The sequence below is a fragment of the Engraulis encrasicolus genome, chromosome 16, assembly GCF_034702125.1.
Source record: "Engraulis encrasicolus isolate BLACKSEA-1 chromosome 16, IST_EnEncr_1.0, whole genome shotgun sequence".
Classification (NCBI taxonomy): domain Eukaryota; kingdom Metazoa; phylum Chordata; class Actinopteri; order Clupeiformes; family Engraulidae; genus Engraulis; species Engraulis encrasicolus.
In genome coordinates this window covers 12,506,862-12,532,152 of record NC_085872.1, presented here as the reverse complement: position 1 = coordinate 12,532,152, position 25,291 = coordinate 12,506,862, and the positions used below count along the sequence as shown (strand labels likewise).

The window sequence follows — 25,291 nt, the reverse complement described above, 5'->3', positions numbered from 1 at the left end:
ACCAGCAACCACATGAAATAACTCTAAGCATACCATGTCATATTCCAGGCTGTGTGTGTGTATGTATGTCTTCTGTTGCCTAGTCTGGCTCTTCATACTGTATGGCTGTATGTGCATTGGTACTCTATAATGTATGTGTACTGTCTATGTCTAATTGTCTATGTCCACACCTAAAGTCAATGTCTATGTCTGCATGGGAAAGTAAGAAACGTAATTTCAATTCTTTGTATGACCAGCGCATGTAAAGAAATTGACAATAAAGCCGTCTTGACTTGACTTGACTTGGCTGTGAGGTATGACAGGAAGCCTGGACCAGTCCAGCTATTCTTTGCATGGCCAACTGTTAAAATCAGTAATGAGCAAGTAGCAGTTGAGCAAAACTACAGGAAGGAAGCACAGCGATCATTACAAATATATGATTACTGCATTTAACTGCACCTTTAGATACACACTATGTATACCAGTGTATACACAGACAGAGAGAAATACAGAGAAACCTGCACATCGCACATGCACACGCAAGCGCACACACGCTCGCATGCATGCACTGACGCACCGAGGCATGGATGCACACACGCACACACACACACATCAAAGACATTGCACTGCATCCAGTGCCTGTCACATACAGAGCAGGGATTGCAAAGAATAATCTTGCATACAGCCAGCAGGCATATGTGCTCCAACAGACATGAGGGAGTCCAACTAACTCTTTCTCATTCTTTGCTATACAGGGGTGTGTTTCCCGAAAGTGTAGTTGTTAACCAGTTAGCAACTAGGGTAGTTGTCAATGGGAAATTGCATTGCAAACAGCAAAGTAACTAATGTAGTTAGCCACTATGGTTTCGAGAAATGCACCCCTGTACTCCTCTGACTCTCCGTCCTCCCATACTCACTTTTCTGCCTTTCTGTCTCTCAGCCTGTCAGTGTGTCTCTAAATGATAGGATGACAGAGTACTGTACGGTGTCAGCGATGGATGGATGCTACTGGTAGAATCAAGGTCACACAGAGTTCGGGTTTACTCCTGTGCAGAGACTTCAACACGTGCCACAGCTGCACTGTACAGTAAGTCTCCATTTCCCCAGGCAGAAGAGAGTACATTGTTTTGAGGCAAGGCGTTCATTGAGGGGTTTTTGCCCATTGCATGTGATTTTTTGGATTTGTGTGTAGAGATTTGAGAATTCGAGACATGATTTCAGAAATTGTTGTGTCAACAATCGAGAAAAATTGTGAAATGGACTAAAGTGCTCCCCAATGGCCACTAAGCATCGCCCCCTCTCAGGTGTATCCTGCTAAAAATCCCCTAGGGCTCCGCAACGCCCCCTGGGGGTCTAGAGAGAAATACTCTCTACACACACACACACACACACACACAGACACACAGACACACAGACACACAGACACACACACACACACACACACACACACACACACACACACACACACACACACACACACACACACACACACACACACACACACACACACACACACACACACATCAAATACTTCACAAAAAAACATGTCACACCAGAACTGGTACATGAGCTGTAAAAGCAAGCACAATATCTGCATCCTCCCCAGAGAGCTACGTGAGTAAGGGACCAACTTCACAGATGAAGCTGTTGGCTAATGGTGTTTAATTTGATGGAAAGTGAGGCATTTAAGGCTCTGTCTGATGAGCCCAGCAGAATCAGGCCCCATCACCACATCAAACCGCTGAAAAGGCCCCATTGAGAATACGGCGGGATGCTGTTCCAGCTCCACAGACAGCAGCACACAAACAAATAAAGACACACACAGACACACAGACACACGCATACAAATACACGCATACAAAACGCACACACACAAGCGCACACCTGCGTTTCAATCATCTTTTCCTCACCTCGGCTGATAGCTGCTGTTGCTTGTTTTGTGTCTCTTGTGTGTGTGTGTGTGTGTGTGTGTGTGTGTGTGTGTGTGTGTGTGTGTGTGTGTGTGTGTGTGTGTGTGTGTGTGTGTGTGTGTGTGTGTGTGTGTGTGTGTGTGTGTGTGTGTGTGTGTGTGTGTGTGTGCGCATGCGTGCATGCGTGTGTGTGTGTGTCTGTTTATGCACTAAGCACTGCAATGTAGTATTATCAGAGACTCTGATAATACTACATTGCAGTACTTAGCTGCTGTCCAACAAAGGCACATCAGAGCACATCCATCCCCTGCACTGTCCAAACCCCACATGGATTGTTCTTTCCCTTTTTGATTTAGTTGTGTTTACTATTGGTATGCTGATTCCTTGTACCTGTATGGTCTAATGTGTGAACTCCAGGAAAGAATGTATTCTTTTCCTGATTTTATACATACACATTGTATATGTAGTATTGTATGTATAAAAACAGGAAAAGAATTTTTAAAAAATTGAAAAATATTTTTTTAATGTCTTGTCCTTTACATGTTCTGTTTGGACCCCAGGAAGAGTAGCCGATTAAGCGGGTTAAATCAGCTAATGGGGAACCAAATAAAAACGACCAAACACCAAATGGATCCTTACGTGTGGACATGGGAGCTTGCGTAAATTCTACCAGGGAGACTCGAATTTCTCGGCTGTCAAACTTACTAGGCTAACCATCCAATTTCCCTTTTGACAGATCATACATGCGTCATCATTGCCCAGGGTCGTCAACCAATCACAACGCGAGATTTGGGAATCCCCGTTATGCATCACTCATGCATCGTTCCCTCAGCCAATGGATCGCATTCACGTTTGTTTAAAAATCAGTCACTCATTCTGTTCTCTGCTTTCCAGTTAAGCCGAATTTGAAGCCACCACCACCCCTCCGTCCACCGTCACCAGTGGTTCCCGTCTGTCAGGGGGCAGGCTACGCCCGCCTCCATCTCCGCTGGAGGATATGCTGTCCTACCCCGGAGTTCAACGCGAAGACGGGAACCTTCGCCAAACAGATTCATGCATTTTGTATCAAGTGTAATTGTTCGCCAAACGGATTCATGCATTTTTGTATCATGTCTATTGTTCAATAAATGTTAATAACGTTCATTTGCCTCTCGAGTCTTCATGGTAGAAATTACTGATGTTTTGACCCTGGGGTCACCCCACTGGGCAACTCACAAGCCCAACCATGTATTTGAAAATCAATGAATTATTAGCTCAAAAACATATACAAGACAAGGAAGACTTGAAAAAAATAATCAGATATCTGACCACAGTGAAGCCAAATGAATTTGAAAGCAGCCCTGTGGGCCAAGCACTGAACCAAGCGAGAAGCTCTCCTCTCTAAAGCAAACACCTGGAACTTTTAACAGCAGCTTAGATTGCCTACGCTAGGAAGACACACCTCTTTCAGCGATCAGGTGTAGTTTAGTAGCACCTGGGTGTCGGCACAATGACAGACTAGGAAGTGCAAAAACTGCACACATGGACATGGCACATCTTCCTTGTTTTTTTGTGCTAGGTTAGCTGCACAATATCAGAAAAAATGATACTCAATAACAGCATGCAATACCTCGATAACGATATTTAAACGATATTTAGGAATATGGCAGAGTGTTTTTCTTGTCACTAATTTGTCGGTCTGTGTGGGGGGCGTGGCTTTGGTCATGGAGGGCTTCTTGCACATTTGTTGACATATAGCAAGTGATTGGACAGCACAGAAATGTTTCACATGTTCGCGAAAATTAAGTCCTTTTCGCAAAACACATGTCGCCATTCATATCGCGATTTCAATACATTTTCGATACATTGTGCTGCCCTAGTTTCTGTATATAGCTGTGTTTGAGTCTTCCTCTGCCAGCCTCTCTCCTCTCCGAGGGTGTATACCGTATGCTTCTGTACATGCCTTAGGCACACCGTAACAATGCCGTACTGTCTCAGCCTTAACACATAACAGTCGTGTAAGTGCCTGCATGGGCTGTGTTGATGCAGGCAGCTGTACCCTGCTTCACTTTGGAAAGCTGTTTATTTGCTAGGCTCTTCATGAGTCTGAGCACTCTCGCTATACAAAACAAACAGCTGCTCCAGAAAAACAGACAGTGGATTCAAAATACACATCTGACACAAAAAAAAACAAAGGAGAAAGGCTGAAAAGAATTGGAGACAGATGGAGAGGGAGGGAGAGACATAGGCTAGAGAACGAAGGGGGCACTACATCTCTTATTCCTTTAAAGATGTCCCTTGTCACCCATGCATAGAGATCTGTCAAAGCAGCCACAAAATGACATGAAGAACAAAGAGAATAATCTAACACTGAGGACTGAAATTCACTGACCAGGCGGACCCATTGCTCATAGGGAACACTCAGAAAAACAAGATAGCGAGAGAGAACCACACAAGTGTCAAAAGTATAGCCTATAGGGAAAAGACAACCGAAGCCCTGCTCACATCATCAAATGAGGAATGCGTGCTGCAACACACGAATTCACTATGTGTCACAACCACAGAGTCACACACGTAAGTACACAGACATGACTGCTGATAAAAAATGATAAAAAATCAGAGAAGTATTTACCTACCGTGACTAGGGCCAGAGCACACGTTAAGTGCTACACAACCTCTCCCGTATTCAGCTGGTGTATGCCACATGCCACTGACTGTTTCATCTAACTTCCCTACTCACAGGCTGAGGCAGGTTCCACTCTAAAAGTCTATCCTGGGGGCGTGCGTGTGTGTGTGTGTGTGTGTGTGTGTGTGTGTGTGTGTGTGTGTGTGTGTGTGTGTGTGTGTGTGTGTGTGTGTGTGTGTGTGTGTGTGTGTGTGTGTGTGTGTGTGTGTGTGTGTGTGTGTGTGTGTGTGTGTGTGTGTGTGTTTGAGGAGGGGGGGGTCGCATTCCTTGGCATGTCTCTGCTTGTCCATTCAGCACACTCCGGTATCTAATCAAACCCCCCCCCCCCCCTTGCGCTTACATTGTCTCACCTCTTTGCGCTTGTCCCACTGTACCTAAACCTAGCCCTATATCAATTCATCAATAAGTTAGTATAGTTTTACTGGCGGTGCATTTAGCCTATTTCTATTCCTACAAACACACTGCCCCCTGTGACCCATGCACAAATGACAATGTGTAAGGTCTGAGCACATTGCATGGCATACATTACTTCATTAACATGACATCAAGCTGCAAGCTTTTGCTGTATGCGTAGCCCCTTAATGCACGCTGTACCTCCTGTGGCACGCTGTAATAGACATTGGAATTTAATAATACATTACGACTTGGTCATTGCCATTATGGTACAGCTCATTTATAATGCTGCGTCTTAAGGGGTTAACTGGAAACTACTGAGATGACACAATCCTCATCGTTAAAAAAGCACCAGTGATAACAGTGACCAGTAATTTCTGGTTTGGGAGTTATGTAACAAATCAGACTGAACAAAATAGACAGACACGCAACCCAACAAATTAGACAGATAGATACCCTAATCCATAGATACACATTAGTACACACACAATATTTCGTTGATAATTACACTGAACATGTGGAAACATGAAAGCGCCTGATATCTGATATCAACTTATCAGAAAATCTTTATACCTCAGAGCAGAAGCAGAAGTTAGCAATGTATTTGGATGAATTGTAATTAGGTACTTGCAATTTTATTTTTCTTCTTATGATCCACCAAGTAATATTCTAATATTGTTTATGTGCAGCAATGCCACAGCATATATGGATTCACTTGATTAGTTATTATGGTAACACTTAATATGATATACCTGTATATAGATCAACTGATGGAGAATCTTAATTTGAAGATATGAGCAGGCTTGAAAGAACCTGATTGGTAAGCTTGTCATCAGAGCCCAACCAAGTGTAGTTTATTTTGCTCAATAGCGATGTTAAAGTTTCACAAGTTGATAGATTGGTTGGGTGCAGGGAAAGACATTTGCACAGTCTGGATGCTGCTCCTTTAAACCAATGTGCGTAAAGTCTAAGCTACGCATATCAGAGTGGAGGTTGGTAGGATTACTAACTTTTAAGTACTTAGATTTTAAAAGGTGACTACGCCAGTCTCGTTAAGGGTGAGACAACCCAGATGTTAAAAATACAATTTTCCCCGACAGGTTCTAGATGACAAGGATGACACAGCTGTTGCACATACAATAGTTTTTATTTTCTTCTGCTTTCAGTCTTATTCGTTTTCAAAATGAGCAGGCAGTTCACTTGAGTCCATATACACAAACAGAGTCTTAACTCTACTGAAGTCAATACAGGTAGGCATATCGTGAAACGGTGACGGCTTAAGTGCGAGAGCACTGAGTAGGCCTAGTACAGGTAATTTACTGAGTGTGTTAACTACACACTGCACTGCGAATGCAAAATAACACTGCAATCAATCAAAACTGTACACACAAAACATAATCAAAATAAACAAAATAAGTCACAGCACACTGAAATGATTCGCAGTGAAGAGGTAGCCTATGTTTATCAAATCAGGCCTCTTGGCAGAGAGTTTACTATACCACTCAGGGGATCTACACCTCACCAATAAGTTTACACGATACTGCTACAAATCTCAACCGGCCAGTCCCCAATCACTCATCCCTTGTCTAAGGGGTGGGTGACTGGAGCTGACTGTGTCAGACCGTATGGCTGAAAGACGAAAGCGTCGCGCACCTGCGCAAAGGAACAACAACCTGCCACTACTAAAAGAGCTCGTGGTGGTAAAAGGCAAAATAACAAACACAAACACCGGGAAAAGACGGCGGCGTCCCCCCACCCCAGCCAATTGACAATAATGTGCTCAACCTAGAAAGCACAAGACAGACTGGGTTAATGCCAGGGAAATGCCATTATCAATGAGCAAGGTGTGGCATGAAAGCCACAGGCACAGAGTGACGGTTAATTAGAAATTACCTTCAGTTGCAATTGGGAAGCACTGGACCGAGCTTGGAAGTCTACGGTTGACCCTTGCTTCACCATGCAATGCTGCAGTGAAACAACATCTCGTTAGCCACAGTACAAACATAATTGGCTATCGCCAGGTGCACACAGAAGGGCTTACCTTCGAGCCGGTTAGGCTACATGCGGTAAACTGGCGTCCGCATTTCAGCTGCGCTCTACGCGCTCCAGTGTGGGTCCAACACCCAACACGCCAACATCACCTACTTCACCCAGCGTACAGGGCTTCCCCAAGCGCCAACCGGTACTGAGGTTAGCCACACCTGGCTAACAGACAACATAGTAGGCAATTTATACTAACCGGAAGGGCTCCACCCTCGCCCACACGGGCAGCTGTTTTCAATTACAACATGCACACTAACAGGGGACCTAGTCCAACCTGTTACATACGCATATCAGAGTTGCTGTGGCCTGGGCTGGACCTGCATTTGGACAGTCAGTGGGCGCATTCCAATATGCGCACTCCTGTCCTCCACTTGTGCTTGTGGCCTCTCCTCGCCTCCTGGCCTCACCTCCGTGGAGAAAACAATTAAGTTTTCCAGCTGTCAGCCCAGCCACAACAACTTTTGAGGGACTGTTTTTCATTCACCATCCCAATTTGAGAAAATGACATTAGAATTGTGCTTTAGCAAGATATTGAATTAATTTTCTGTCGTCAGTGACATCATCATGAGGTCACAAGCAGGCAAGTGAGCAAGGGAGGACGGAAGTCCGCATATTGGAATCCACCCAGTTTGTTTCCTTTCAACTGGCCCTTGCTTGTCCATTGGGGCTGCTCTATCACGAAACGCCGCCTCCCCTTTGGTCCATTCACAGTGTGCAGTTAAGTGCAGAATGAACATAAGGATCCACTGAGTTGGACAGGCAAACCAAAGGAGACACACACACAAGCATCAAGAAAAAAGACACTTCGATCTTCAAGCTAACATTCTCAAATGTAATCATGTGATGGAGTTGTTGCACATACTGTAAACGCCATGGTCTGTGTGCGAACATTTGACAATAACTAAGAGGCGCAAGAGATGTCAGTGCACATATTATGAAAGTGTGGTGGAAACGTAGCCACTACAAGCAGGCTAATACAACAATATGCAGTATATCACACAAATCCCACACACTGTTATTTTCTCTTATACCAATGTAAAGGAAAATGGCCCATGTCTGACCGTGCCTCTTACCTCTTCCTTGGGAGCGCTGCCCCTGCAGCAACAGAAGGCTCGGGACATCTTGCCCATGCAGGCTCCGGGGAGCCCAGCTCCACAGAGGCGACACGGCACGACACGGCACTCAAGACACATGAACAGACTGTGGAGGTGGAGGCGGAGCTCCCTTGGCCATCATATCTCAGTAACCTTGTCACAAAAAGTCAACAACCACATCAAGTTCACAACGAACAAATCCCGCCAGTGTGGCGAAGTTCTGATCCCAAGCCAACTTCACACTGACGGTGGCAGGCCACATCAGTCTTCCGACACAGGCAGCAGCTTGCAGTCCTAGAGCTGATCTATTTAACTTGCCGCTTGCACAACCGGAGCGCTTGATAATCTTCATCCAGACTTCTTGTCAAAGTCCTAACCGCGGTGCACACAATAACAACGTGCTGGCAGTCGACCTGTGATCTCGAAAGGTGCGCACCCCCTCATAATCAAGGCACAGGAAGAAAGGTTCATGAGAATGCTGAAGCTTGTAGGTTTACATGCAGTACAGTGCAGCCATACTAGTGGTTGAAGATTTGGTCTTGATATGTGGTGCAATGCCGTGGGCTGTGTCACACTGTGGCTGCACGGTAAGTGTTGAGCAACCCTGCTGTGCTGTATCTTGTGCAAGTTGTGGACTCTACGGACTCTTCAAGCACTATACCTGCTGTGGGAGGGTGTGAGTAATTGACTGACTGAGTGAGCGTGTGCGTAAGTGAATAAGTGAGTGCAAAAATCTGCCTTTGCAGGTACTGTAGGCTACGTAAATATGTTTCTATTGTTTTTCAGCGAACTAGTAGACGTGGTCAAAGATCGCTGACAGCTCCTGAGATAAGGCAGTCTCTTATCACCCCGCCTCCACAGCCCAACCAGCTTCCTGTTTTCTGCACCCTAAAGCTATTCATTTCTGCACGTCACAATTTTCTCATGAAGTAATAAAAACATGTGTGGACGAAAACCGGCAGAGGCAGAACTGTACACGTTTTTGTCTACTACCCCTCTCTGTCTTTGTCTGTGTCTCTGCCACACACACGCACACGCACACTGAAGACTGAAATAGTTCTCAAATTCGCTCTTTTTTCCCTCAAATAGCCCTCTGCATTTTGACCGGCATAAAATAATCTGGCAGCATCTGAACACTTCCTCCTTGTGTTGAAACTTCAACACCTTCACACTTCTGACGCCCTCAACACATGCACTCGCACATGTACGAACGCACACACACGCACGCACGCGCACACACACACACCAAGTATGAGTAGTACTATGTGGAGCAATACTGTGGCGGTAGTTTGAATATGTAGTACTGAGTTGTATATCCTGAATTCATATCCTGAAGTATTCAACAACTGTTTTCATTTCATTGACATTTTCATTACTTTGCTGTATGAAGTCACACCACAAATGAAATCTCTCTGCAAGTATGGATTGGTGTTTCATGGGAATGTGGCATGTTACATGACAAGTCATTACTTTTTGAGTAGCTAAATGAAAGGATGCCGTCTGCTTTCTTTGGATGTGAAAAGCGCTGCGTTTTAATTGAGAGACATCTAAGCATTCAAGGACACAATGAGAGCCCATTCCAATTAAGGAAAGTGCTGGATGTGATGTGATGGCTGAGGCATATGATTGCATGGGCTTCCAAAGGACCATATAGTCTTTCATAGACTGCATTACTTCATATTCGCTAGTACCCAGCATTGAGAGACAGCAGTGTTTTTATGTTCGGTTATTTGGCAAATTGTGAAAACAATCAATAATTTTACGCACCCCAGATCCAACCACAACTGATCTTTCGACATGCACCCCATCATCACACTGACAGTGAAGTCAGCTTTGACATGTTTGAGAGCTTGAAATGTCAATATGCAAACAGCATCCGCTTAAGATGCTAGTCATGTCATTAAATGAACTCCTGTGAGGATAAACATGCCTGTAGAACATGTTCAGAGAGAGAAAGAGAGAGAGAGAGAGAGAGAGAGAGAGAGAGAGAGAGAGAGAGAGAGAGAGAGAGAGAGAGAGAGAGAGAGAGAGAGAGAGAGAGAGAGACAGACAGGCAGGCAGGCAGGCAGACAGACAGATAGACAGATAGACAGGCAGACAGACAGGCAGACAGGCAGGCAGACAGACATGCAGACAGACATGCAGACAGACAGGCAGACAGACAGGCAGACAGAAGTATGGACAGACAGACAGTGACTATGTAGTTGGTGGCATACACAAACAAGCTGGAAAGTATTTGTATTCATGCAGCAGCACTGGTCAAAGGAGTTCTGCACTTGGCAATATACATCAAGCCTGCATCACTTGATAGCACGGCTGCTGACAGCTTTGGCAGGGCCCGGGACAAAGACTTCTGAAAGGGCCCCAAACCCACTCAATACAATAATAATAATGAGGACCCAATTCTGACCCCCCCTTTCTCCCTGGGCCCGGGACAAGTGTCCCCTTTTGGTATACCTACCCTAGGTAGGTATAATATCTAGCATCAGCTTGTGCCACAAAGCGCTGCCATTCAGTATGCAATTAAAAAAAACAACTTCTGTTAAAAGGCAGATTTGTCCTTGCGGACTATGAACAACTTTAGAAACGGAGCCTTTTTGGCAGCAGCATTCTTGAATACTGTATTAAGCACGTACCGGCACAGTGATAAGATCGCAAAATGTATTTGTGTTTCTCGAGAAAAAATGACTCCTTGAAGACATCTAATGGTAGCACAGCTCCGGAGGCTTGACTAGTGATGCTGGGTGATCTGAAACTTTATCAAATAATTCAATCAGCGCTGACGAGGAACAAAGCACGCTCTGTTCCTCCTTAATCTGCTTTCATGGCCCAGAGAAAAGGTTAAAAGAGTCTTAACTGAACATTAATGCATATTAAACACACATTGCTGCCGGTCGGCTGTACATGAAACATGTGCATGGAACAACCACCAGTCTACAGTATCACAGGCTGGAAAATATCCCTTTGAGGAGTACCATCACAAATATGTGATTAGAATTTTGCCCAAATTCTCATTATGATGTCATAATGTCTTTGCGAGATTTTTAACACAGACGTCTATAGGAGCTGTAGAGTGTTCCAGTAAAATTCTAGAAGAACCTCTAGAAATTCCTTACTCCTCAAAGGGATATGAGCCAACAGGGGTATACTGCCTGCCGTGTCATCAGGCCTCACTCTACAGCAGTATACGGCCTGGTGTGTTACCACGGGGTCATCCCAATGTTCCCCAGGTCCTATGTCCCCGCTACCAGGAAACTTAGAACCCTTTTTTCAAAAAAAGGTTCTATGTTCCCCGCTGCTTCCAAGTAGACTGCCGCTGCATGGCGAGCGTGGGTTGTGCGGTTAGGGTTAGGGTTAGGCTGCCAAACTTGACATGAAATACGCATGGCAACCGTTCGTGTAAGAAATGTGCATGCGCAAGCATCCTGGGCCTTATCCCCTTGTCAGATACAATGTGGGGAACATAGGACCTTTTTTTTTAGAAAAAGTGTCCTATGTTCCCCGGTCCCATACAAAGACTGGGGAACATAGGACCTGGGGAACATACAGTAGGATCCGGGGAACAGGTACGCTCCCGTTATGACTATCTAGCCCTCACTCTACTTTTTTGCATTATGCTAACTGGTCAAGGTCATTCCATTTTTTCACATTCACTTCACATTTCTGCAGTCCTCACTACCATCCCTGAACACATCCAATGCCTCTGTCCTCTACTACACGTGACACGGCACTTTTGAAATTGAGACACCCTTTGAATCTGAAGCAAAAAAAACAAAAACAAAAAAACAATGGAAGACTGGATATGTATGCCAGCTCCTCTTTGAATGTGAATCGCATAAAGCCACTTTTCACAGCAAACGATTAGAGCGTACCAAGCCAAGCCTGGCTGCCCATCCTTTTCACCCATGACCCACTAATACATGTGGATGGTAATCTGCAGGTGGAGGTGATCCTATGACAACCACTGATATTACCGTGAGTGGAAGGGGGTGCGGCAGTGTGGCGGCTGTGAGAGAAGGGGTGGTGAATGTGATGGTGCACAGTTGGGGAATGAGGTGGGGGGGCGGTTGGATGGCTGAAGAAGCAGGGGAGCAGAGGAGTTCCTTAATTAAATTTCCAATTGAAAAATCCATTACAAAATTGAACTGGACAAATCCCATCTTGAGAAAATTGGAGTGGGCTTATCAACGTCTTAGCGAGGGGATGGACGACAGTAGGGCCTACTTGGTGGGCCACTTGAGGTGAAAAACAGGTCCTGACGCATGGCTAAGAACACGAGCGAACGGAGAGCAGGCAGCGCATCACAACAGCAAACAGCAAACATTTCCCCAAGATGATCAGAGGCAGGCGTCAGCTTTAGACACAGTTGCGGCCAGTTGGCTTGCTTGATAAGTGGGTATCTCTTAGCAAGCTTTACTGAACATTTCATGTGGATGTTTTGTAGGCCTATGTGTCAAGTAAATTGTTTTGTACTGTAACATGCACTTTAATCCCAATGGATTTTACAACATGCATTGCTTTGTGATAATAATTTATGTTTTTTTCACATTTTATACTGGTGTTTAATGTGTCATTCAGCAGATTTGAAGAGATGCCTGCAATCAACTAAGCTTAAGCCCCACGTGACCTGGGCTAGCAAAATTGATTGCGGAAGCATCAATAATTCAAACATTTTGATGTCAGTATATTTTTAATCTGTTCAGGGCTCCTTTGAGCAGTGTATACAAGAACACCAAATCATACGCCCGCTTCTCCCTTTGCTTTGGTTTAGGTATTGCTGGGTTTGTTAAAAACAATTGTATTAACATCATGCAGTGCTTGGCATGATGGCTATCTGTGCTCTCTAATGTAAGGGACTTGAAATAGCAACAGGTTTAAATACAAACTGATGGTTATTGCACAGCATGCTATCAGGAAAGGACATAACTTATACATGGAAAGCCACAGCATGTGATGTAAATATGCAACGTTTACATCGAATATTTCGAAATTTGGATCCTATGTCCTATATCCTACTGTCCTATAATAATGGTTGAACTATGCCCAGACCCATTATAAATATACACTGTATCATACACTTGTACACTCAAGCAAGCGCACATGCATGCACGCACATGCACATATACGCACATGTACGCTCACACGCACGCACGCAGGCACGCACGCACACACACACGCACACACACCGCCATCTGAAGAAATGCACATTAAAATATCCAGTTGTTGAATGTGAAACAGCTGAGGGAACCACATTGTCAGAATACCATCCGATAAAACAGAATTGAGGAACAGTTGTAACCTTGAAGACTCCCTCCACATCTACTGTATCCTCCTATGGGCATGTGTCAGTGCCAGCTCTCTGAGAGATGCTTTTAACCTGACATCCCTGTGAGAGCATCAAAAGTTCAGTTGCACAGCTACTACATTCTCTGCCTGCCTCTGCTGTACAAGCCCAGCAGGGGTGTCTGAAGCGAGGGGGAGCTCAGCTTACAGCACTTGTTTGCTTCAATTTTTAATTTGCAAAAAGGGCATCGCTCCTCTGGCACTGGCAACCCAACTAAACAGAGATGATTAAAAAAAAATTAGCCCATCAGGAAAAAAAATGTGAGATGTGATGCCACAATCAAATGGTTCGGCATAGGGCCTACGCAAAACAATGAGTGTATGGGGTGATCCACCAGACTGTTGTACTGTATTTCATTTCAGTACCATGTTGCTGCTGATGGTCTGGCAGTGCAGGGCAGGGACAGAGGAGCTTCTGCCTGGCTATAGCTTTGGACACAGGCCAGGGTGCGCAGATGTAAAAAGGCAAAAAACAGAGGGCGGTCATTTTTAACACTTACTGCCTCGTGACAAGAAACCCTGGCCATCCCATAACACGTGTATATTAACAAAATTCAATTGGCAATTTCCACCAGTGTCATTTCACAGGAAGGGTATTTTATTGGCCCATAACCACTGTGTATGCCCTTCACTGCTGAAGCCAGATACTGTAGGAGGCCGATGCGAGCCTGCTTTCAGCACTCTGTGACTGGACCAAGAAAATTTGGCACTTGCAATGCTTCCTTTCTTAGTGTAAAAGAGTGAAAAGATGGGATGACCAAGGGTGTGGTGAGCTTATGAAAAACAAAAAGAAGAGGACACAAGATGTTAGCTGTTGGTATAAATGGTGTAAAGATACCCTATGACACAAACATTAAAGGAGCAGTCCACCCTTTTTTGATTTTCACATATTTGCAGTATTTCCCAGCATTATTCATGAATGTGCATATAATTTTCGTCTATGTGTTTCCATTGCCTAGTTTAACTGTATAGCCAAATTAAGTGTGGCAATGAAAGTCTATGGGGGCAAACAAAACACCATCAAATGTACTTATAAAGTACTTTAAAATTAATGTAAAATTCACCCGAGTGCAAAACAGCTATTTAATCCTGTCCTGTGATCACTTGTGGCTTGATGCTAATGCCCCCATTCACTTCCAGTGATTATGCTAAGCCATGCTAATAATTCTGATCCAATAAATCTAATTACTGAAAAAAACTTTGAACAAAAATTACTGAAGAAAATGATATGCACATTCATGAATAATGCTTGGAAATACTGCAAATATGCGAAAATCAAAAAATGTTGGACTGTTCCTCTAAGTTAAGTTTTATCAAGTGTACATACAGAACATTTTAAAGAATGTACATGTGGCAGACTGAAATATTTCTCTTTTCTCAAATATCCTTCTGCTTCTTGACCAGCATGAAATAATCTGGCAGCATCTGAACACTTTCTCCTTGTGTTGAAACCTTAACTCCTCTGACACACACACACACACACACACACACACACACACACACACACACACACACACACACACACACACACACACACACACACACACACACACACACACACACACACACACACACACACACACACACACACACACACACCACAGTCTGTAGAAATGTAGGCATTAAGGGTGAATCCCATTACACCCCTTAGCCCTACACCGATCCCCTTTGCCTCCATTTTGCGCGTCCACGTGTAGGCGTAGTGGCATCCCGATTGAAGTTCAGACAGATGGGTAGGGGTTCGGCGAAGGGCTTTCATCCCCTCCGCGCAGAGATTTTCCAACACCTCACTCCACGGACAGAGGGCTTCGACAGATTTCCCTGAATGCATTGCGATTGCATTTAAAAATGGGCGGCAAACCGCAGCATCCACAACAGCACACGAGATTAAGTATTTTTGTCGCAATTGTCGGTTTTAAAGTGGTAATAATTATTCCATTGTACTAAGTTTAACATTGTCCTAATGTGTGATGGCCCTTTTCTCCGTGAACCGCACATGAAAAAAATAGCTATTAACTTCAACCTAATGCATGGAATTAGTGACAGCTGTGAGTGTCATTCCGTGATCGTTGAAGGGGCATCCCAATCCATAGGGGTTGCGTTTCAAGCCCTACACCTTGCGGCTTTGTTTGAAAGTACGAGGGGCAAGAGGAAGGCAAAGGGGTAGGGGTGGAGATTAGTAATGGGAAAGGCCCATAATATCCAGTAACCGAATGTCAATAACAGCTGAGGCAACCAGATTGTAGAATGCCATCTGACAGAACAGAATTGAAGAACAATAGTAAACTTCAAGACTGCCTCCACAAAAATAAATTGACAGAAATGAGAGGCGCATAAGCTTTGATTCACTTGTTCAGTTGATAGTCCTCCAATTTAACCAGTGTCATCCTCCCCTAACCATTGTTGTTACAGATCTGATGTCTGTGTGCAGACTGAAAAAATAACTAGTTATTATAATTTAGATCAGTGTTTTCCAACCTTTTTTGTCTTGCACACCCCCTAAGCATAGTTAGTTATGCCATAATAGTTGTGCCATGAGTACCCCCTAATCAATTTTCTATATAATTTTCTCAGTCCTGATGTGGCTGCTCCATACATTTGCTATAATAATAACACTTTTCCAAGTACCCCTGCAATGTGCTCGCGTACCCCTAGTGGTACACGTACCCCTGGTTGGGAAACACTAATTTAGATGACAAGATCAAATCATAGAACACAATACTGACTTCATCGCTGACACATATCAAAATATTTAAAAAACATCAGTCATCATAATCAGTGGTTGCTGGGAAGAGAAAACGCTATGAGGTTTCTGGGTCACTAATGAAAACAAAAATGTGTTGGGAGAACAATCACTTATCAATGCCAGTCATAAATCACGCATGTGATGAGAAAAAGAGAGCAAGAGAGAGAAAGAATGAAAGAGGCTAGAGGAGGAAAGTGATGATACTACATGCAGGGTCGCTGACAGCTTTGGCTGGTCCCCGGGACATAGTCATCGGAGAGGGCCCCAAACCCAATCAATGCAATGTAATGAGGATCCCATTCTGGGCCCCCTCTCTCCCTCGGCCCGGGACAAGTGACCCCTTTGTCCCCCCCTGTCGGCTTCCCTGACTACATGGAGGAGAAACAAACAGGAAACTTGCATAAATTAGTAGGCCGAAATGACAGGCCTGATTGGAGGAGCACATGAAAGCAGTGTTGCCAGATTGGGCGGTTACTTGCCCAATTGAGCTACTTGGGATAGCAGTCTGCGGGTAAAAACGGGAAATATCTGCCATTTGGCATGTTTTTCTGCAGTTTTATGGCCATATGGAAATTAATACAATTTGTCGAAATTGGGCGGAATTTAGCTCCCCCAGGCGTTTTTTGGGCACTGTTTGGGCGGAATTTGATCAGCCACATCTGGCAACACTGCCTGAAAGTCATCCGGGCCTCCTTGTGCCCCCTAGTGCCCTTCCACATGTGACGACATGGTGTTCGCGGCAGATTGGTGCCATCCATCAGTGCAATCACTCTCTCTCAATGACTAGATGAAATGAAATGAAATGAGGGTGATTGTAATTCACGGTGGGGGAAACATGCGTGAGGACCAGGGGCGGAGCTACATGGGGGGGCAAGTGGGGCATTTGCCCCTGGGCCCAGGGCGATGGGGGCCCTACTGTGACCTTGGCAGGCCATATGGGGGGGCTCTATCAGTGTTTTGCCCAGGGGCCCTGTGTGCAATTGTTCCGCCACTGGTGAGGACTCTGGGCGTGGTGGTGGGCCCGGCCACTTCTCCCTATCTTACTCTTCAAGACTGTCACATTTCCACAGCTCTCATGCTGCCGTGCCGTGCCGAGCTCCCCTGGCAAAACACCAAGGTCGACAGGTTTAGCTATGCCATGTGCATTTGATGTGAGACACTGTGGATAGAAGCACACTGCTAAAAGAATACATAACTGCACACAGGGCCGCTGAGAGCTTTGGCTGGGCCCAGAACAAAAGTTGTCTAAAAGGGCCCCCCTCCCAATGTATAGAATGTAATGAGGGGCCCTGCCGTGGCCAACCGGTAGGGCACTCGATTCGATTCCCGGGTTCGTTTTTGACCCCTCCCCGTCTCTCTCCCAACTCGCTTCCTGTCCACCTCTCACACTATCCTATCAAATAAAGTCGAGAAAAAAAAATGTAATGAGGACCCAATTCTGAGCCCCCCTCTCTCTCTCTGGGCCCGGGTAAGGTGACCTGTTTGTCCCCCACTTGTCAGCTTCCCTGACGGTTCATGTGATGAGTGGGAGTCCACTGTGGTTTGCCAATGTGAGTCCGTTATGACGAGCTGCCATGCATGCCTCCTATACTCTGCATCAGATTCACATCCACTTTATTTACAGCCCTGGGAGATGCTCAGCACCAGGGCCCATATTTTACCATCACAGCCCTGTCAGCATTTGTCAGCATCCATAGAGAGTTTTATTACAGTAAGTTCGCTACACCAACGTCCTTGATGAGCTGTGACCCCTCTCTCTCTCTCTCTCTTCACTTCTATTAATGGCCCTCAGTCTATTGTAGTGTTCCCATTTTAGGACGGGGAGCTATTTTTAGGGCAGAGTGGTATGTGGCCAATCGGGTGTCCCTCTCCCACCAGGGCAGTGGTTCTCAACCTTTTTTTGAACAAACGCCCCCCTTACCTCATCATAAGCCTCCCAACGCACCCTCGTCCTCATCATAGGCCTGCCAACACCCGCCTATTGAAAAATAACATAGAGACTAATGTCCCCAAATAGGAACTAAGCCCCGACCCCACTCAGCTGTATCTTTCTCAACGTCCCCCTAGAGCTCCTACACGGCCCCTGGGGGGCTGTAGCGCCCCCGTTGAGAAAAATTACACCCGGGGGAGGCCATCATTGCCAGCATGTGGCCTGCTAAACACTGGCATCATCGGTACAGGCGAGCGTTCTGGCAGCCCTCCTCAGTCCTTTCCTGTCGCACTGTAAGCTCAACGTGCCGCAGGAAAGAAGCCAATTTCCAGGAATGCCCTTTCTTGTCAAACCTATATTCGTACCACTTTTTCAGTAGAAGGTACTTGTGCTATTGCCCTGGCCTCCTCTCTGAATTAGCTTGCAAAGAAAGTCCTGGATCTGATATAAAAAAAAGAATCTTCAAAAAAGTGTTGCTGACAAACGCAGTATTGGTCGTCATGGAGAGGGATGATGAGGGGGCAAGGGGGCGTTCAGAGTCCCATCGTGTCCCATTTCAAGGGTTGACAAGGGCTTTGCTATCAGAGCTGAGTGGGCACGGGAGAAAGTGAGAGTGTATCGTATGCACATACAGTGTATGTGTGTATCTGGGTGCCGCATGTATATCTGTAGGGTATATGGCATACCTGTGTCTGTGTTCGTGTGTGCGTGTGTGCGTGTGTGCGTGTGTGCGTGTGTGCGTGTGCATGTTCGTGTGCGCGTGCGTGCATGTTTGTGTGGTGGTTGTGGTGACAAAGGTGGAGGGTAGCAGAGACCCAGAGACTAATTGGTTCTGCTGACCCTCCTGTCCCTACACCCCCACCTCCACCGCTCCAAATGAATCTCTCTATTTCCCCTACTTCCCCTCCTGTCTTTCCACTTATCTCTGACAGCCTGGCAACGAGGTGGACGATGGAACCCAAGGCGTGCGGTGGTGCCAGAGAAATAGCAATGCCACATGGCATGCTAACCTTGGCAAGAAGACATTCCCAAGCATGGCCCTGCAGGTACCTAACTGAGTGAGATGGGTATTTGAACGGAAGCCACTTAGCATTTCATTGAAGAAGAAGAAGAAGAAGAAGAAAGCGCCAAGTGTAAGACGTTCACCCAGCTAGAGACAGAGGGAGAGGATATAAAAAATGTCATAAAAGAGAATGGAGAAAGGCCACCTTTTATTGCCCGTCAGTTTAATTAACCATGTTAATGAGCAATTACGGCAAATTATTCTATTCCTCCCATTAGAACAGATAATGAAAGACTTACTGGACATTGATATGGTTAGGAGGACAGATAAAGATGAAGAAGGGTTCGACCAACGTGCCACAATTCACCTGTGTCTTACAGCACCAAGGATATAATAGACACGTTACAAAGATCCATAGAGACGCTTTGCTCGACTGCTCGCAGGTAGAAACTATGGAATTTGGGATGAGAGACTGGCCCAGGATCTTCTCTTCATCATGGACCGTACTGAGAGAGTTCTACAGCATGGTCAAGAGACCCTGTGAAAGTGAAAAGTGAAAGCACTGGGAAACTCCCATTGTTATTGTGACACAGCACTCCCCAGCACACAAGTGAACACTGCACACAATGAAATTGCATTCATGCCTCAACTGTGCAAGGGGGCAACCCCCAATGGCGCCCCAAGGGAGCAGTGCGGCGGAACATACTCAGGGTACCAGTCATGGAGGAGGATGTGGTGGAGCACTGGTTAATTACTCCCCTCGGGTCGGGAGTCGAACCGGCATCCTTTGGGCTACAAGTTTGATGCCCTAACCTCGCCCATGACTAGACCAGAGCACCACTGGCAGACCAGAGCATCACTCGTACTCTGTTGAATTGTATTTGTAAAACATGTTATTTCCTACATGCTTGCTGTAGGCCTTAAATTACACATGCAACCATGTGCGACGGAGTGCACACACTTGCACCAGGCCGACCGGAGCATTTTGTACGATACTGGAGGTATCATCTATGTCAGTGGTTCTCAACCTTATTTGAACAAAGCCCTCTTGAACTCATCATACAGTAAGCCTCCCAACGCCCCCTCAACCTCATCATAAGCCTACCAATGCCCCCCTTAGTATTGAAAAATAAAATGGACTATAGTAACGCAACTCAATGGTAACTAAGCGCTGCCCCCATTCAGCTGCATCCTTCTCAACGCCCCCCTAGGGCTCCCTAATGCCCCTGGGGGGCTGTACCGCCCCCCGTTGAGAAACACTAATCTATGTGGCAGATGGCCTATGGGGCTCTCATCAATGTTTTCCACTGTTGTTTGACTCTACCACGACCTCAACATGGAAGCTCGAAAAATCATCCCTCACGGCTTTGTCAATGTCACATACGCGTCTCCGTACCTTATGTCAGGTGTTCTCCTGCAGGCAAAATTGATATGAAATACAAATGGCAACGCGTTCAAGTATGAAACATTCAAGCATGTCCCATCAAGCATGTCCCAGGGCTTTGTATTCAAATGTTTCTTGGAAATGCCTATTTCAAAGGATGGCTGTGTTTCATTTCAAGAGGCAAGGGTATTGTTGCGATCTAGATGTTTAGAAGAATAAGTACATAGGTGTGTGGACCCAAAAAGTATAGTTCAAAGTTGGAGCAGGTTTGCACACTAAATATGACACTAAGGTCAAGCACAAGGAGGTTTTTTTTATATTTTTGACAGAGCAGAGTAGAGCAGACGTTTCAGGTTGCTGCCATCATCAGTGCTCTCTGTGCTCACTGTGTTCCAAGTACTGTACATTGTTTTGAGACACTTATTTTCAGGAGGTGCGTGGGGTTTTGCCTGTGTGTGAGATTTTGGATTAGATAGAGTTTTGAGAATTTGAGAAATGATTAAAGAAATGTAAAAAGACTGATTTATGTCAATTATGCTTGCTTATGGTCCTCTTCCTTAAAAGTACAATGATTCTGAGGGTGTTTTACTTTTTTCAGGAACTTCATTGTGTATGGTTATTGGTCAAACATTTCCAGCGATTAACACTAGCTATTAGATTAATTTACACTGTGTCAATATTCTGTTTAAGTCTCATGATAAAAGATACTCTTACAACATAATTCCCATAGGCCTAGTCATTCTTATATTATCAACAAGGTTGATTATCTTTTTTTATTACTGCTGCCAAACCATGACTTTTTTTATAGCCAGGATGATCGACTGAATGCTTACGTGCACATATACACACAAGTGCAAATGCAAAGCTGTCATACATCATCAATAATCCCTAACATTGTACCGCTACAGTACAGCACACAGAGGCAGACTTTCCATTTGGCAAACCTAGGCAATTGCCTAGGGCCCCCACCAAATCCGTCCTCCAAAGGGGCCCCAACTGTCACACCAGTCGCGGTAAACACACACAAAAAGTAGGCTTGGTCTTAATTTCGTCAGTTATGTAAAGTAATCGAAGACCTATATGACACACAAAACAGAATAGAATTAGAATTCTGTATTTTGTTGCAATTTCTGTCCATATAGGCCTACTGTAATGACTTTTGAGGGCCCCATGTTTATATTTCGCCTAGAGCCCCAATATGGCTAGCTCTGGCCCTGACAGTGCATATCCTGTCTGACAGCCATCCCACCATAGAAAACAGCAGAGGGCTCCAGAAACAGCTGACTCACCATCTTTGGCACATCACCGTTATTGACAGCGGAGATTAGCATGTGTGGGATTCGCAATACATCACTACTGTGTAAGTGGAGAATGATCCCTGTGGATTTCTAGCGTGTGTGTGTGTGTGTGTGTGTGTGTGTGTGTGTGTGTGTGTGTGTGTGTGTGTGTGTGTGTGTGTGTGAGAGAGAGTAAGAGAGAGAGAGAGAGAGAGAGAGAGAGAGAGAGAGAGAGAGAGAGAGAATTTCATGGTGTGAAATGGTGTGTGTGTGCACTTTTCCATGGTGTGTGTGTGTGTGTGTGTGTGTGTGTGTGTGTGTGCGTGTGTGTGTGTGTGTGTGTGTGAGAGAGAGAGAGAGAGAGAGAGAGAGAGAGAGAGAGAGAGTAAGAGAGAGAGAGAGAGAGAGAGAGAGAGAGAGAGAGAGAGAGAGAGAGAGAGAGAATTTCCATGGTGTGTGTGTGCACTTTTCCATGGTGTGTGTACCTTGTGTGTGTGTGTGCGTGTGCGCGTGCGTGCGCGTGTGCGTGCGCGTGTGCGTGTGCGTGCATGCGTGCGTTCGTGTGTGCGTGCGTGCATGCGTGCGTATGTGCGTGCGTGCATGCGAGCATGCGTGCGTGTGCGTGTGCATGTGCGTGCGTGCGTGCGTGCGTGCGTGCATGTGCGTGGGACATAAAGAGATGACAAAAGGGAGTGAGTAGAATGCAGAGCATAACAGGAGAGAGGGAGTACTGTGACATACTGTAGTGGGGGCACTGTAGCTTCTGTACTTGGTAGAGTGGAATCCTCCATCATGGGACTGACAATACTGTAACTCCTCTCACGAAGCTCACACAAAGGTGAGAAATGTTGTAAAATTCATGCATCTTGATACCCTTTCTTCAAAAGCAGTGGTTCTCAACCTTATTTGAACAAACGCCCCCTGGACCTATCCTAAGCCTCCCAACGCCCCCTTGAGTTCATAATAAGCCTGCAAAAGCAACCCCCCCCCACCCCTGTATTAAACAAATGTAATAGACTAATGCCCCCAATGACAACTAAGCACCGCCCCCTCCTGTATCCTTCTCAACGCCCCCCTGGAGCTCCCCAACGCCCCCTGGGGAGCTGTACCACCCCTGTTGAGAAAGATATATCTCAATATTTGTACCACTGTTGTGCTGTTCACTTTTTACACTGTTGCTTTGAATATTTCACACTGCAAACATTCATAATATGCATAAGGGGCTCTTCCTATATGGAAAATAGCATCTAGTCAATTTTTACATAATTTTATGTAGGAAACAGGTGGACAGTCCACTGATATCCACACACATGGACAGGGCCGTAACGAGACATTTTCAAATACAGAGGTCAAATACTGCGCGCTGTACTGCATACTGTAACTTACATTTAGAATGCTTCAAACACTTCAAACTCTTAAATTCGTTTCCATTAATCACTCCCTTGAAGATAAATGGGGGTGGCATATACAGACTGAATTTATCATTGTTGATCATAGATCGATTTTCATCATACATGTAAATTAATTTGGCATTTCTGGAAATAAATACCGAGGACATGACCTCTGTGTCCTCAATGGTAGTTACAGCCATGCATCTGGAATCACACTCAATGGCAAGGACTTCAAGGCAGGAAAAAATATTTGTCAACACAAAATCAATCAATGCAAAATCATTGCCGGGCCGTGATTCCTTGCTGCGAGCCACCATTGTTGTCTGAATCCAACAGTCGCTTCATTGCTATGCCTCATCCCATCCATGAAAATCCTGACCAGCAATCCTGATTGTCGAGCAATTTTTCATTTGCTTGAAGTCTTTCCCATCAGGTGCTATCCGAAATGAATATGTGGAGCTCAGTGTAAAGCCATCAGTGTTGCCAGATGGAAAATGCTAAAGTATCGTACCAAAACCTCAAAATTATCGTTTTTGGGGACTTTTTGGGAGGAAATTATCGTACAAGACCCAAATTGTTGTGTCATGGCATCTAAATGAACTGAATGACAACTCTGAAATTATCGTACATCACGTTTTTTTGATTGTACAGAGGACAAAATGGACAAAGTTATGGTACAAATACGATATTTATCGCACATATGGCAACACTGAATGCCATAGAGCTTGGCAGAAAATGTTAATGTAGCGAGAATCAGGTTAGGTAGACTGCTCATAACAAGGCAATCAGGTGGGTTGCAGGTAGGCTACATATGGCCACCCAAGGAAGTTAGGCAGCGTAAGGGAAGGAGGGAAGGGGTGGCCCTGGATAATTGGATGCCTGGGTAACTGTATTGAAAAAATGCCATGCAGCTTGAAAGAAAAATATTCAATGTCTGTATTCAATGTATTCAATGTATTGAAATATTCATTTTTTTTCTTGCATATTAGAGCAAATAGTCATCTTTTACTAATCTATGTATACCAAAAAAAACACTGTCCAATGGGTTTACAATTGTATGTAGGCCTAGGCCTATGCCCATTGTGATATACGTGTGGCCTATGCTTGTATCATATATGGGTAGATGACGTGACGTGTACATTTTGCTGTCGCAGGCTCTTAAAATTAAGTAAATTCATACTTTCAAAATTGTCAATGCTTTAAATGATTAAACTAATGTCGTTGTTGTGAAAAAGTAATGTGTAATAAATCCAGAGCTTAAATAAGTATACTTAATTTTGAGTCAAATGTCACATTTGTCCTATGGTGTGACTGAGGCAAGCCTGGTTCTCCATATTAAAACATTTTTAAATAAATAATCAAAGCTCAGTCATTTGTCTAAACAACCCTGGCATGTTTTTCAAGGTGTCTATTTTAGCAAGTGGCAATGCTTAATTTTTTTCCTGTTTTTCTGAGACCGTATGGACTTATGAAACTTTGTCGCATGAAAACAATGTCCTGTGGTGTGACATCATATTTTTGGTTAATTCTGTGGATAATTATCTATTGTTGAAGCTCCAGCGGTACATAAATTGTGACTTTAGACCCTTAAGAAGCCAATGGCAAGAGTGGATTTTAGATTTTTCTCTCAGAGTTCTTCAGTCAATCAATTATGTTTTTGCTACCACAAGATGTATTAGTTTTGTAGTCCTTTGGTGTGACAGCCATAAAAATACATTTTGACAATAGTGTATATTTTTCATATTTTTTTCTTATGTAGATGTATGAAAATGCATCTTACTAAAGGTGAAATTGTATTTCAGTTGGCAACGACATGGCTTTAAATGAACTCAAAAGCTCAAAAGTCCTATGGTGTGATGGTAAAAGTCCTATGGTGTGATGGTAAAAGTCCTATGGTGTGACACTTTGGAGTATCACACCAAAGGACAAACAGGTCACACCAATGGACTAGATATTTGAGAAATAGCTTTTAAAACAACTGGTAGTACATATTTTGTTTTGTTTTGTTGTTTGACTAGATAAATATTGTGTATTCAAATTACTTATTCCTTTATTGGCCTTTGGAATTTATACTTTGATGCATTGTTGATGAATATTTGCTGTTGATTTTAGATACTGTCAAATGATATAAAA

At 44.6% G+C, this 25,291-nt stretch overlaps 1 protein-coding gene across 11 annotated transcripts in view; it reads right to left on the bottom strand.

Moving 5' to 3' along the window:
• Positions 1-25,291, bottom strand: part of inpp4b (inositol polyphosphate-4-phosphatase type II B) — a 198,067-nt gene that overhangs the window by 137,906 nt on the left and 34,870 nt on the right. The window contains exon 1 of one of the 11 annotated variants that reach the window (XM_063218656.1): positions 8,064-8,684. The exons of 8 other annotated variants lie outside the window; for them this stretch is intronic. In XM_063218656.1, the coding sequence (XP_063074726.1) occupies positions 8,064-8,183 (120 nt within the window). In that variant the 5' untranslated portion in view covers positions 8,184-8,684. Of the gene's footprint in view, positions 1-4,500; positions 4,592-8,063; positions 8,685-25,291 lie in introns of those variants that run through there. 2 more of the 11 variants (XM_063218657.1, XM_063218658.1) reach the window with 2 other exon arrangements.